The sequence below is a fragment of the Xenopus tropicalis genome, chromosome 5 (assembly GCF_000004195.4).
Source record: "Xenopus tropicalis strain Nigerian chromosome 5, UCB_Xtro_10.0, whole genome shotgun sequence".
Taxonomy (NCBI): domain Eukaryota; kingdom Metazoa; phylum Chordata; class Amphibia; order Anura; family Pipidae; genus Xenopus; species Xenopus tropicalis.
Genome location: NC_030681.2, coordinates 92,621,802 through 92,636,210, shown reverse-complemented (window position 1 = coordinate 92,636,210; position 14,409 = coordinate 92,621,802). Strand labels below are relative to the sequence as shown.

At 38.1% G+C, this 14,409-nt stretch overlaps 1 protein-coding gene across 3 annotated transcripts in view; it reads left to right on the top strand.

Annotated features, from left to right (window-relative positions):
• The window catches only part of ogfrl1 (opioid growth factor receptor-like 1), a 32,605-nt gene extending 28,098 nt beyond the window's left edge, over positions 1 to 4,507 (top strand). For 2 of the 3 annotated variants that reach the window (XM_018093724.2, XM_012962530.3), the window contains exon 7: positions 312 to 2,381. In XM_018093724.2, coding sequence (XP_017949213.2) covers positions 312 to 1,122 — 811 coding nt within the window. In that variant the 3' untranslated portion in view covers positions 1,123 to 2,381. 3 annotated transcript variants of the gene reach the window in all.
• The last annotated feature ends 9,902 nt before the right edge of the window (positions 4,508 to 14,409 follow it).

Genomic DNA, 14,409 nt, shown 5'->3' with positions numbered 1-14,409 from the left:
CAGTGTCTCCACTGGACTTCTAATTCTGGAGAAGCTATGTCTTAAAGTAGAAAGGGCTCATTTATTAAAATAATAAAAGGACCGCAGTCCTAGGCCCTGTAATGGGGTAAAACTGAGCCCATTATCACCCACTATGAACAATATCTCTTCTACCTACTTTGCAGTCTGATACAGTAAATATACAACACAGTCTGACACAGTAGGGAGAGACATGCAAAATTTTTATTTTGGCCAATCAAAGCACAAAGATCTCTAAAATGATTGCCATTCTTTTTATTGCCTACAGTTAATATTTTATTATATTTTTTCAGATCACAGCACAATTATTTAAGAATTACCCGGATTCTGAAAAGTCTCGGAGAGCTTGGCTATGAAAACTTTAAGCCACCACTAGTAAAGCTCTTTCTTCAGGAGTCTATTGTTGCCAACACTATTCCAAATATGAAGCAGAGTGCACTGGAGTATTTTGTATACACCATTAAAGACAGAAGGCAAAGGAGAAAACTTTTACGTTTTGCCTGCTATCATTATGAACCGCCTGAACACTTTATATGGGGACCACCAGATAAACAGAAGGCAGATGAAAACAAAGCTACTAAAAAAACAACCACGCCAAGCTCCCAGAAAAAACACTCTCATGTAGAAAAAAAATCAAGGCCTGCCAAAAGCATCAAAGCCCCAGAGAGCCCAGCAGTTCAGCATGATGAAGAAAAGGGAACAGAAACCATGCAAACTGCTGAAATTCACAGACAGGCAACAGCTGAAGTTATTTCTGTCAATGAAACAGAAGTTTGTGATGATGGAACAGTAACATCAGAGAATAATAGCTCTAAAACAGGGCAAACGGAAGCTTGTGATGATGGAACAGTCACAGCTGAGGACAGTAGCTCTAAAGCAGAGGAAACGGACTCTGGCAATAGTGAAACCAGGTCTCTGGACACAGAACATGACTTAAAAAGACCTGAAGCTGACCGTGAAACATGCTGTAAAGAAAACATTGTAGTAGTAGAGTATACTGAGAAAGAAAGCAAAGACTGTTTGTGCAGCTTATCGCCTGGTACATCAAACAGTAATGTGACCGAGCTTAAAGTAGAAGGTTCAGAAACTGGACCTTTTACCTAAAGATCTAGCCAAATAAAAGCTCCAAATGTTACAATATTATTTTTCACATTTTGCCCCTTTATGAGTAAAAAACGAAAAGTGTAACATTCACTGTCACTATCTAGGATGTAATGTAATCTTTATTTAAGGCCTTAAGTGAATCTCTAGGGATACAGTCCATTTTTCTCCTGCATTACTATAAGTGCCCCGTGCCAAGTCTGTAGACTTATAGTCAGTCTAACATTTGGGAATGAAGAAATCCTGGCTCGCTGTGTTTAATGGTGTGTAGCTAGTGGCTGCTTGGTTCTTATAAAGGCACCACACCAAAAGACAAATTAGCCAATTTGACACACTGAAAACTAAAATAAGCTGGTGATTTTCATCCTGAATGTAACATGACCATTCCTGTTTCTGCTCGGTCTGTGCTCAAAGGATACATCATGTAAATGTAAATTATATTGAGCACGCAAGAAGCCCATAGTGCAGAATTTCTTGCAAGAAAATATTAGAGTCTAAAAAAATTTTTTTTCTGAATTCATATAGGTTTTTGTACTTCTGTGATATACGCAACAAGAATTGTAATTATTTTTGTATATCTATTAGATAAAAACGTCTCTCCAAGTTAGCGTAATCTCTTTGTAATTAGGTAAAAATGACTAGGAAGTGTTCCTTTTTATGCTTTCTGGATGTTTAGCTATGCTAGAGATTAAGTAAACAACCACAGAATGCATTCATATGTTTTATGTTTATTTATTTTGCCACAATATAAATGCAGAATGGATGAGCTAAGCTTTCATTAAGGGCAATGGCACACAGAGCTGATTCTGGCACTGTGTGCCACATTTTAAGTAGCTCAAAAATAAGGTGTCAATATGCCCCATCCCCCCCAGTAGTTACTGACATTGCCATTGCTTGCAACAAGATATTTACCTGGAAATGCATCTATGTGCCAGAGATGTAGCAGATTTTTTTTTCTATATAATTATATTAATCTATGGTTTTTCAAAAGAGTTTTCTAATGTACAATATTCAAACATTCTGGTCATTCTAAACTGGCAACTGAACTAATTTAATATGTATATTGTGCCACCCTTCATCTAAATGATGATTAAGCTGATTTGATAAAACAGGTCTACCAGTCGGGACCCAAGTTTTCTTGCAAAACTAGGGTCTCAGTACTTTGTACAATCTTTTCTGCAAACTACTCATCCATGTAATTGCAAGCAACATTACAAAGGCTTCCCTTTGCACTGTGTGATATATTAAAAAAATCAAAAATATATCTGATCCTGTTGTTTCCTAGTTATCTAGCTTTGGGGAGGTGTCATTCTGGAATTTTGTACAAATAAGTTTAAGAGTATCAATTTAGCACTTCAGAAACAAACAGTGTGGAGTGCAAAGGCTTTGCATTGCATCAGACAACTACATGTTTGATTTAACAACTTTTAGAGCCATTACAAATGACTGCATCTTTCCCCAATATGTCCACCTTGAGGTGATGGGATACAGGCCCTCAGGATGAGGACCACATCATTGAGCTGGCATGCTCCTTGTCCCCATGAGATTTCTAAACTTGCGTGATCAACATATGGCCAATATTCTGCCAGATATTGGTCCGTAAAGCTGGCCATACACGCACCGATGATATCATCAATAATTTGCCCCACCATATTCTGTGTATTGCCATCTTGAAAGACAATTAAATCCTAATTTACTGGGGGTGGCAAAATGTGCACATGCAATTTCAAATTGACTTATTTTAAACTACTGGCAATGTGCAAGTCTAGTTCTTTTCATGTGACAACTGGGAGAAACACCAAAGATGATGCACCAGCTTCGGGAAGGTGAGGGGGTTTCCTAAAAGCATGATATTGTTGAAGCCAGTTTTTAAAAAGCAGCAGACAACTTCCTAGTGGGATGAAATAAAAAATATGGAACCTGAGGTTTCTATTCAAACAATCATCTTATAATACTGAAAGTCAAACACCATGCTTTCAAACATCATCAAATTGTCAATTGTTATCTTAAAGAAGAAGGAAAAGAACTAAGTAAGCTTTATCAAGAAATAAATACAGCCATAGGCATTCACAGAAAAGCTGCACTGAGTCCTCTATCAAAAGAAACACAGGATTTCTTCTTTTGTGTCTCAGAAAAATCCTTCAGGACACGGCACAAGTCTGCTCGGTTTGCTCCTCTTACCCCCTCCCTTCTCCCCCTCCTTATCTCTCTCCTCTTCCCAGCTGTGCTGTGTAATCTGAGCTAACCAGCAGTTAGAGCTGCAGCACAGAAGCTTCTGAGACCGAACTAAAATAGCAGCTGCTATCTTAAATATACAGAGCTTCTAGGGCTATTTACTCAGGTATAGTAAAGCTTTCTGCAGAATAAATATAGTGTTCTAGGTGGCACTATTGTGGCAGTAAAATGCCAAAATGCCTTTCCTTCCTTTAAGTGTCAGATAAAAAGGTATCCTACAAATGCAGCTGAGACATGCAGTGAATTCAGAAAATTGTAAAAAGCTGTAAATTAATATACTGTAGATCAGGGGTGGGCAAACTTTTTGGCTCAGGGGCCACATTGACTTACCGATAGGTCGGGCCAGCGTTACGCCGTTTCCGCTTGTTAGTCCCCAGACTTTGTTAGTCCCCAAAGTCTGACGTGATGAGACTTGCACAGTGGGCGGGCTGGATTAAACAGACCAAAGGGCCAGACGTGGCCCGCGGGCGGTAGTTTGCCCACCCTTGCTGTAGATGCTGTGGTTGCTAGGGAGCAGGTTTGGAATGAAGCAACTGTAAATGTATAGAAATATTTATCAAGTTGTCACGCTTGTTTGCCCCAGATTTCGGATTGGGTGCTTCTCTCTGGCCAACTCTTTCTGTTCAAATGGGATTTCTTTGTGCTGTTTCAGTACAAGGTGAATACTAGATAAGTTTGCATTGCTTTGTGTGTAAGGATAAAGTTGTTTTCAATGCATTGTTCTTGTACATTCTGTAGAACTGACAAGAATACGTTCCAGAAGGCTTTGCATATTTCTTCCAACACCATCTGTTTGTGGCATTAGCTGTAATTTGTTTTTGGAGTTGTGGAACAAACTTTCCATTTTATAATTTCTGTAAATGAGTTTTTACTCTAACTGAAAAGTTATAGAATCTGTTGCTTCTTCCATTTTTGCAATTGGGCTAAACTTGTATATTTACAATTACCTTTAGCTACATTTTTTACAGATGCAGTCATTGTAGAACAATATAAATAAAGTCACAAGAATTGATTTCAATTGTCCTGTGGTGGAAGGAAATATATAGCAGCTTGCCATCCACAGTATTCATTAATCACACTAAAACAGTACATGGTTTATGGTCTCTGTATTCCAGTCCCAACTGTTTTTCAATAAAGTATTTTTCCAAAAAAATAACTCTTCATTCAACAGTGTTGTACTGATAAAAAATTTAAATCTTTGTATAAATATAGGTTATTAATAATAAAAATAAAAAGCGTTCTTTTAGGTTTTCTAATTTAGAATGGACTTTCTCAGATCAGCAAGACCACTCTGCTACACATCTAATCACTTCCCTGCTAAGGTATAAACAGCAATCTAACATGCTGAGCTGTTCCACAATTGGAATGGCCACTTCTGTATGTGAGGTGCCCAGAGGAGCAGATGAGATTCAATCTTCATATGTAACGTCATGCACCTGTGATTTTACACTATGCAGGTCACCTGTACACTTAATGGGAATAAAGGTGCCCATACACAGGCTGATAAGCTACGGTCTGTCTGCTTTTATCGGTCCCTGTATGGGGCCATCTATGTATATGGGCTTTTTCCGTGATAACATCACACTTGATGGTTTCCTCCAGTATGGGAAAAAATCAGGCAGATGCGATCAGGCAGGTTTAAAAATGTTGTTGTGACGCATTGGCTTGTTGATGAGGTCCTAATAGCCTGCATCCCGTCAACTAGATCCAATTGTTCAGCCCGAGGGCTGAGTGACCAGATTAATATGATCTCGCCCACCTTAAAGTGGGCCTATTAGGAATAGTGTACTGCCCTCATGGCACTGTACTGTGTGTGTGCAGCTAGACAGTCAGCTAAACAATAGCCAGAATCTTCAATAAACAGAAGAAGTTCCTTTCTTGTAATATTTATTGGTCGATTCCAACGTTTTTATTCTATTATATTTTTATGGGCTTTTTCATTTTGTGAAACTGAAATGCAATACAAACAACAACAATTCAGTATGATGTATATATAGAGAACAGGTATAAACACACTTCTACATAGGTGTACAGGTGTATTGGTGCAATAACACTTACAGACAATTGATGTCCCAGGACTGAGGAAGAAACACCACACAAGGAGATGACATCCAAAATGAGGCTGAAACACTGAAACTTCCTGTGAAATAGGTCACTTCCTGCTGACATACTAAATGCAGGTTTTTTATAACTGCTTTCATAAAGGTGGCCACTAGGTGGCAATACATCCATCAATCATTGTATTCTGACAGAATGGTTATGAGGGCAGCACAGATAGGTTTACTCACTTGGTGAACTTGCCGAAGAAACAGATCTTTTTGTGTATGGCCAGCTTAAGTTGGGCAAATCCTTGATGGAGATGGACCTGTTGGGTACTTGTCAGTTAGCAGTAGCTGCAAGGGCCACTAAAGTATTATCTTGAATTAGGTTCACAGAAGGAGAGGGTAATTTTTTTTTTACAGAGCATGGGTAAATCCCCATGAAATGCAGGTTTGGTCTCCAGTGCTAAATAAAGATATTAATAAAATAGAGAAAATCCAAAGAATAGCAACTAAGCTGATAACGGTCTTAGTAAATGTTTATACTTAGAGGAGATGCTCATATGTATGTATAAATATACAAGGTGGCCATACAATAAACTGTTAATGCTTTATTTAATACATTATTTACTGCTAGATCCTTCCAGTAGACACAAGGCATACATTCAGATTATAGGAAAGGAGGTCCACCTTAAGATGCAAAAAGAAATTCTTACAATGAGTAAAAATGTGTGGAAGTTGTGTAATTCTTTCCCCAAGTCTATTATATCGGTAGATACATTAGATAGCTTCAAGAAAATGCTAAATGAAAATGCTAAATGACTAAAATTAACTTAGGGGTATATTTATCATGCTGTGTAAAAAGTGGAGTAAAACATTACTGGTGATGTTGTTTATAGCAGCCAATCAGATGCTTTGCTTTGATTTTCTAACTGTTGAAATCTAATTGCTGATTGGTTGCTCTGGGCAACATCACCGGTAATGCTTCACTCCACTTTTTACACAGCATGATAAATATGCCCCTTAATGTACAAATTTGATCCTGGCATAGGTCTAATCTTGTGGATAGGAAGAAATACCCCCTTCCTTTCAAGAGCTGAATTGGAGAAGCTGCAGATGGGAGATGTTTTGCCTTCTTCTGAACCATTTCGCAGTTAGGCATAGAGGCTAAAACTTGATGCTAAAGGGTGTTTTTCAACCTTATCTTAAGTTGAAAGTTGAGTTTCTTCAGGCATTCATCTTTTCCGCTTTCCAGAGAGAATTGAGCCCAAAACACAAGACTGAGGATCTCTGATCTTAAAGATACATTTTTTAAGAAGTGCTGTCTGGAAAGATAAAATAGTAACGTAGTCACAGGCAAATCTGTCCCGTTTTGCTTCGCCAAAAAGTTTGCAAAATGCTAAAAATTCACAAAATGCAAGTCAATGGGCGACAATATTTTTTTACTGCACATTTTTTTTTCAGTTTCGTTACCAAACCAGGCGGAAAATGTTGCTCATCAATATATAGTTTGAATGATAACATCACACTTGTGGTGGTTTTCTCATTGCCCTTTTCTTAAAAAATTGTGGCCACAAAAATATTGGATTGCTATAAATATCACCCTATGTATAGTTCATGGAGAAGTACAGGAATATGTCTTTAGGATGTGACTAGCAAGCCTACCTATGCAATTAATACCTGCAGTTTTTTGCAGTGTTTAGTCTGAAAGGGGATAATGTAATATATCAGGGCAATGATGAAATGTAATTTAAATCAAGCAAAATTTTGACCTATATATGCACCCTTTAGTGTTAGTTTAATATTGTGTAATCAGACATCTATAGCAGTGCTGTCCAACTTCTGTGGTACTGAGGGCTGGAATTTTTCTGGCCAATGTGATAGAGGGCTAATAATGGAAGCCACTGGCTTTTTAAGCCACACCCACGTCAAACCACACATGTTATCACAAGAGCTTTTGAGACCATACCCACTTTAATAATGGTAGCACACAAAAAAAAGTTTATTAAAGGGCATGGAAAGGCAAAGTCACTTGGGGGTGCCAAAATGTTAGGCACCCCCAAGTGACTTTAATCGCCTACCTTTTACCCCGGGCTGGTGCCCCTGTTAGGAGAGAACAGCTCCTGTTGCGCTTCCTCCTTCCTGTATCGCCGCATGCGCAGTAGAGTGAATAGCGGAACTTTAACAGAGAAGTCAGCTTTTCACTCTACTGCGCATGCGCCTGACTCACAGTCACAGCTTAACGCAGCAGGAAGGAGGAAGTGCATCGCCCCAGGTGCCCCGGGCTGGTGCTGTTTTCTCCTAACAGGGGCACCAGCCCGGGGTACGAGGTAAGCGATTAAAGTCACTTGGGGGTGCCTAACATTTTGGCACCCCCAAGTGACTTAGCCTTTCCTTCTCCTTTAAGTCATAGCCTTAAATCCATCCTCCTCCCCTGTGGGCAGTATAGGGCAGGCAGAGTATGGCACACAGACAGTATAGGCCAGGTAGAATATGGCACACACAGACAGGGTAGAGCAGGCCAGGCAGAGTATGGCGCACACAGGCAGCATAGGGCAGGCAGGGTATGGCACACACAGGCAATTTAGAGCAGGTCAGGCAGAGTAAAGAAGAAGACAGAGAAACCTATCGTGGCTACACAAGTAACTGATTATGACCACTCCAAGATAAACAGTTTGTATTGTACTGAGTACAGTGATACAATGCAAGCACTGCTCCTACAGTCTGTCTAAGGTGTAACCACAGGTGAGCAATGTGTGAGCCTACAGTCTGAGTCTGATGTTTTACAGGTGTGAACAATGCAGGGCCTTGCAGCCTGAATCTGAGGTTTGAATACAGGGAGAGCAGTTAATCTCAGTACTGATACCAATTCAAGCTAAAGGTAAGCAGTCACAGCAGCCAGACAGATGGGGGGGGCACACAAGGGGAATTCCTATTCAGTTTGGTATTAGACTGAAAAGATTCTGGGGGGGATCCCAAAAAATTGGATTTGGTGTATCCCTAATAATCTTTTAAAGGAAAACTATACCCCCAAACAGTGTCGGTCTCTATAAAACATATATTGCATGTAATGTATCACATGTAAAAACCCTGCTTCATCTAAATAAACCATTTTCATACATATGTACTGTTTTAGCAGTATGTGCCATAAGTACCAAGGGACACCCCCTGGAATCATAGGATTCATGGTGCACGCAAACAAGAAAAGGGCACACATACATGTTTGGTCACATCAGCCAATTAATGGACAGAGTTCTGCTGTCACACTACTTCTTGTTACAGTTAGAGCTGCATTATTTCTGGTCATGTGATCTCTGAGGGCGCACACAGCCCATCACTAAATGGTGGCTCAAGGTAAGAGATGGTAAAGAACATAGTTTGGTAAGATTCTTTAACAGACTACCTAATATGATATAATCTGTTGATGTGAAAATGTTTGTAAAGTGCTACTGCAAAATTAACACTAGTGAATGACTGGAATGCTTGAGACCTGGGGTTTTCCAGTTTTTTGGAGCACAACTGAACTAAAAGACATTTTTACCCTAAAAAAAACAATTGGATTATATGTTGCATGTAGCTTTGGTACTAATATGTAAAATGTACCTTTTTTTATTATTAGAGAGAAAAAGCAAATCAATCAAATTAATAGAACCTTATGAGAAATGAAATTCAAAACTTTCTGGATAATGGTTTTCTGGATAACAGATCCCATACCTGTAAATGCCTGTGTCCAAGGGTTATACTGAAACTGTGCAAGTGTGGCCCATGATTGAGAGTTTGGACAGTGGCACTATGTATTGCATGTGGGAAACAGTTCATGGATAAGGGAAGTATAGGCTGCAATTAATTTAGTGCTTACTGTTACACCTGACCTTGCTCTTCCAAACAATCTTTAATGGGAATAAAAGTGGCAAATGTGCTTACATAATATTTCAGAACCAATAACAACTTCTCCCTATAGGACACAGAAAGAGCTGACCGACTGGGCTTTTTAATGAATAGCAAGAGCTTGGCTTGCTAGCATTTTTTTCTTCAAAAAAAAAATGTGCTGAATATGTATGTCAATTGCTGCACCAATTCCAGACACTGTGTAACTAAGCACACAGCAAGAGATTAAACGAAACACTAAAAAGTAACATATTTCATGTGAATTAGTGTAAATATTGTATGCATGGTCTGCAATATGTATGTACTGTAATGGACACTTCTTGAGTATATGAAATACATGCAACCAAGTGCTTTTTGTTTAGAATTGTTGCAAAACAAAACAAATCATAAGAGGTATTGTGCTGTTGAAAAATTCTGTGCCCATCTAGTATTGCTGGGAAATTAACCCTCAATCAACCACTCAGTTGTTCGTTGTCTTTTTAAAAAATGTGTCTTTATAATGCCCAGTCCTGTGGAGCCCAAACGTTGCTTTCACTCTTATAGCTGTTGAAGCACACATTAATGACCCTGAAATTATTGGAAAAAATACTTGGCAATGGAAATATCTAAAAAGAGGGACAATTCCATTGTGCTTAGCACTAAATAAAGAGTCTAGCCTCAAAAAATCTAGTAGTTCACTGTGATTCAAAAACAGGTATGGGATTTCCTTATCCAGAAAGCTCTGAATTACAGCAGGCCATTACCCATAAATCCCATTTTAAGTAAATAATTCTAATGAATGATTTTAAAATGATTTCCTTCCTTTGTAAAATAAATAAAGAAAAATGGTATTTACTTCTGCAGTCATACAAGCAACCAGAATACACCCAATCCCTTAGCTAATTCTTCTTCTTTGGATTTTAGTACAGTTTTTAGGTGAATGCCAAATCTGTCACAAGTCTCCTAATTTCTCACATTCTCTGTTAAGCCATACTATTTATATTTACGTTTTTATAAAAACCACTAGCAACACTGACCACCTTAGTGAACAAAGACTTTACTCTGCACTTATCTCTTTAAATACATACACAAGTATAAATAAACTAAGGGGCATATTTATTATGCTGTGTAAAAAACGTCTGGAAAATTCGCCAGGCTTCGCGTGTAAAAACGGTGTAAAATCAGCGTAATTTTTTACACGTTTATTTATGGCGTAATATCCGGCGTTCAGACGGCGATCTTTTCCATTTATTTTACACACCTTTTTACTCCGTTTTTTCGGCGAATTAGTTTTACACAGCATAATAAATATGCCCCATACTGTACATACACATACATTTTCCTTGTATCTGATTAATCAAGGTAAGGCTTTACCAGAAATCTGAAAGAGGTCCATCTGAACTTTAAGGTTGGTGGCACACGGGGAGATGGCCACGGTTAAGTCTCGGCTACCACGTGCAACAAATCTCCCCTGGTTGACTTCCCATCAGCAACAGAGGAAATCACTGGTGGGAAGGCATACTCAATGTTTCATATTTCAAAGTTGCCCAAAGTTTCTCTGTGTTATTGCTGAAAGGAAGATATTCAGGGGATATTTGTCACCCAAGATTTTACCATGGGCAACAAAACCCCCTGTGTGCTGAAACAATGCATATACCATCCCATCTGGGATTTACATTCTTGCTAGTGGAATCGCATTTTGCAGTATAAATCTTCGCTACCGTGGGCGCCTAATGTCCCCATGTGCCACTGCCCTAAGATGCAGAGAGCTACTAGTAACAGCTACTTGTTACAGGTATGGGATCCCTTATCCAAAAACCCGTTATCCAGAAAGTTCTGAATTACGGAAAAGCCATCTCCCTTAGACTCCATTATAAGCAAATAATTCTAATTTTTAAAAATGATTTCCTTTTTCTCTGTAATAGTAAAACAGTACCTTGTACTTGATCCCAACTAAGATATTATGAATCCTTATTGGAGGTAAAACAAGCCTATTGGGTTTATTCAATATTTAAATTATTTTTAGCAGCCTTAAGTTATGGAGATCTAAATTCCGAAAAGATCCCTTATCCGGAAAACCCCAGGTCCCGAGCATTCTGGATAACAGGTCCCATACCTGTACAAAATAGATAATGCTGATAATTACTGATAATTGTCTCAGTAATTGTTTCAGTATTGTCTATGGCAGGGTATTCTTCTGGCGTTTAGTAGCAGTGACAAGTAGCTCAGTGTGTCTTAGCCCTAAGGGGTGCATCTATTATCATTAGCCACAAACATCACCGGTGATGTTTCCCATAGCAAACAATTAGATCTTTGCTTTTGTTTTTAAACTTGTAGGTGACCATTCAAATCTAATTGCTGATTGGTTGCTATGGGGAACAGTACAGGTGATGTTTGTCTCCACTATTAATAAATAAACCCCTAATTGTTCAAGTAAGTGGCAAAGTACTGTTTTGTTATGCACATATACAGTAAAAACATTCTGAGCTCAACATATTTCCATTCAATGTACAACTAGTATTTATTATATTTTTGTGCATAACCTTGCATTTATTGCTGTTCAGCCTTATTTGCCAGTTTGTTGCCCTGTCCTCGAGATTATTCCAGTTGCTCGGAAAAAGCTAAATGCAACTGATTGTTTGAAGAATTTAAAGGAGACCTCTCACCCTAATAAATAATTCCACATTCCTTTCTATCATGTTCGTTAAGCAAAATAAACGTCACTTGCACTATATAAATTTCAATTATGTTCTGTTGAGTCTTTACAATCACAGCAAGCAGACAGACACCATTTTGTGGACACTTAGGGCAAGTGTTGTATCAACCCAATATATTGTCTGTGCACCAGAATAGGGTACCTGATGCCCTTGCACATGCACAGGCTACACAATAAAAGACAATGAATACAAAGTGAGAGTAATTGACTGCTCCTTCCCTATGCCTGAAGCATAGAGGTGGCACAGGCAATATATTGATTGATAGCTCAGATTTTTAAATACATCTATTTTACGGGTGTTTTAATAAAAAGGTATTTGGGTTTTATGTGTGGGTGATAGGTCCCATTTAATAAAATCAGCAAATGCATGAACAGTACCAACTGCGAGGTAATTTATGAATAAACTAAAAAGAAATTGACCAAATACTGAAGCCTGATGCAGAGTACTCCACTAACAACATTGGTGGAGAAACTAGAAAACATTCCATATGTTACTAATATTTTTAATCAGTTCTCTATTAAAGTAAGTATAGTTTTTTCAAGGACCATAATTTAATCAGTAACCTGTGGGATGATGTATCACACACTACAAAGATCCACATCCACTGTAACCGCAAGGTCTAGGTTTCTGCCCGGCTTCTCAAGAAAGGCAATTAAATATGTCTAGCAAGATTTATTGCACATAAAATCATGCTGGAAAAAAATATTGTAAATTAATTTGAAACATATGCAAGGTTCTTATTCCATATTGTTCCTTTAATAGCTTTCATGCCACGAATGTCAAACTAATTGTTATAAAGCTGAGAGCAGGATCTATTTTAAATAACAGTACCACATTAGCAATTAGCCAGTCTCTTGGTACCATTGCAGATATCACTAATTATGGTTTAATCAAGATGAAGGAGTGGTCTTGCAACCACAGAGTTAAGCTCCTTTTGTACCCTGGGTTGAGTAACACAAGGTTCTCAGTTTTAGTCCACTTCCTTGATTTACTTTTACTTCCTCCTGAGTCAACACGCCACCTGTACTTTTTAAATTGATTGAATTGGATCTATTAAAAAGCAAGCTGGTTCCTCAGTGGTATAAGCAAAAGAAAGGTAACCTCTCGATTTTCCCAGTTTTCCTCAATCAATTTACCTTCTTCTAACACCAAGGTTCCAATGCTCTCTTGCACGATTTCTTAACTATTTATGGAAAAAATAATTAATAATTTGTTTTCCTCTCCACCATAATAATCTTTTCTTTTCAAAGTTTGATTTTTTGTGTGCTCAATTTGTACATGATCCTGCTAAATTGAATGTCACAATACACATTTATCTATGACATTCTGAATGCTAACTATCCTACTAATCATAAGTGTTGCATTCTTCATTTTTTTTTTGTTTCTACGTGGAATATAGAAAAACCCTCTAAAAGACTACTCCACGTAATATGATGCAGAAATGTGCTTATTCTACAAAAGTTTGCAAGTTAATTAAAGTCATAGTCACAACTTTATAGAGCTATATGTAAAATGTAGGGGCCCGTTTATGATTTCCTGACTTTGCAGGCCATAGTGTTGTTTAGCATTCTCAATAGGCAGTCAGGCAGATCTGTTCCCATTGTTTCACTTCATTGATCTTTAAAATGGCGAGAGTTTGTTTTGACTAATTTTCTGTAGCATTTATATTGGGGTGATATGCAGATTGTCCATTTTCCATAGTAGTTGCACACTGCATACTGGCACATCTGTGGTTAAAATGCCCATTATCTATTTTAGTTAATGATTATATTTGCTCATCTGGGGTTAATATGCAGACTGAACATTCTCATAGTAATCATAGTAATTATACTGGCTTATGTTTGTTTGTTATCGGTTTTAGTGATTATACTGGATCGTCTGGGGTTCATATGCTCAGTATCCATTATCTGTATTAATTATATTTGCACATTTGGTAAAATGGGGGTGGTATTTAGGGGTGTGTTTACAAAGTACATGTGGCAAAAAACATTAGCAGCGCTGCACACAGCAGCTTACTTAAACAGCCCTCCTAGGGGCACATTTACTAATCCATGAACGCTCCAATTGTATTTTCCGCAACTTTTCTGTACCTTGCGCGCCTTTTTCGGCGCTTTCGCGACTTTTTAGCGCTAAAAAAATCGCTTCGGATTTGACGCTGTTTACGATCGTTCCGTACGAAAATTTTGTGACTTTCGGATCACCAATACGATATTATCATGACTAATACGATTTTTCCGTAAGCATTTTCGTGATATTTGCGATCTTCAGAAATTTTCGTTTCCAATCCGAATTTTTCCCATTCGGGATTCGAACCCGTGTTTTGATAAATCTGCCCCCTAGTTATACAATTATGTAAGTTGTGAGCGGTTTTATTGGCTTCACCAATAAATTGATTTTCTACAAACTTGGCACCTAGTTTGCAGGTTGTCTTT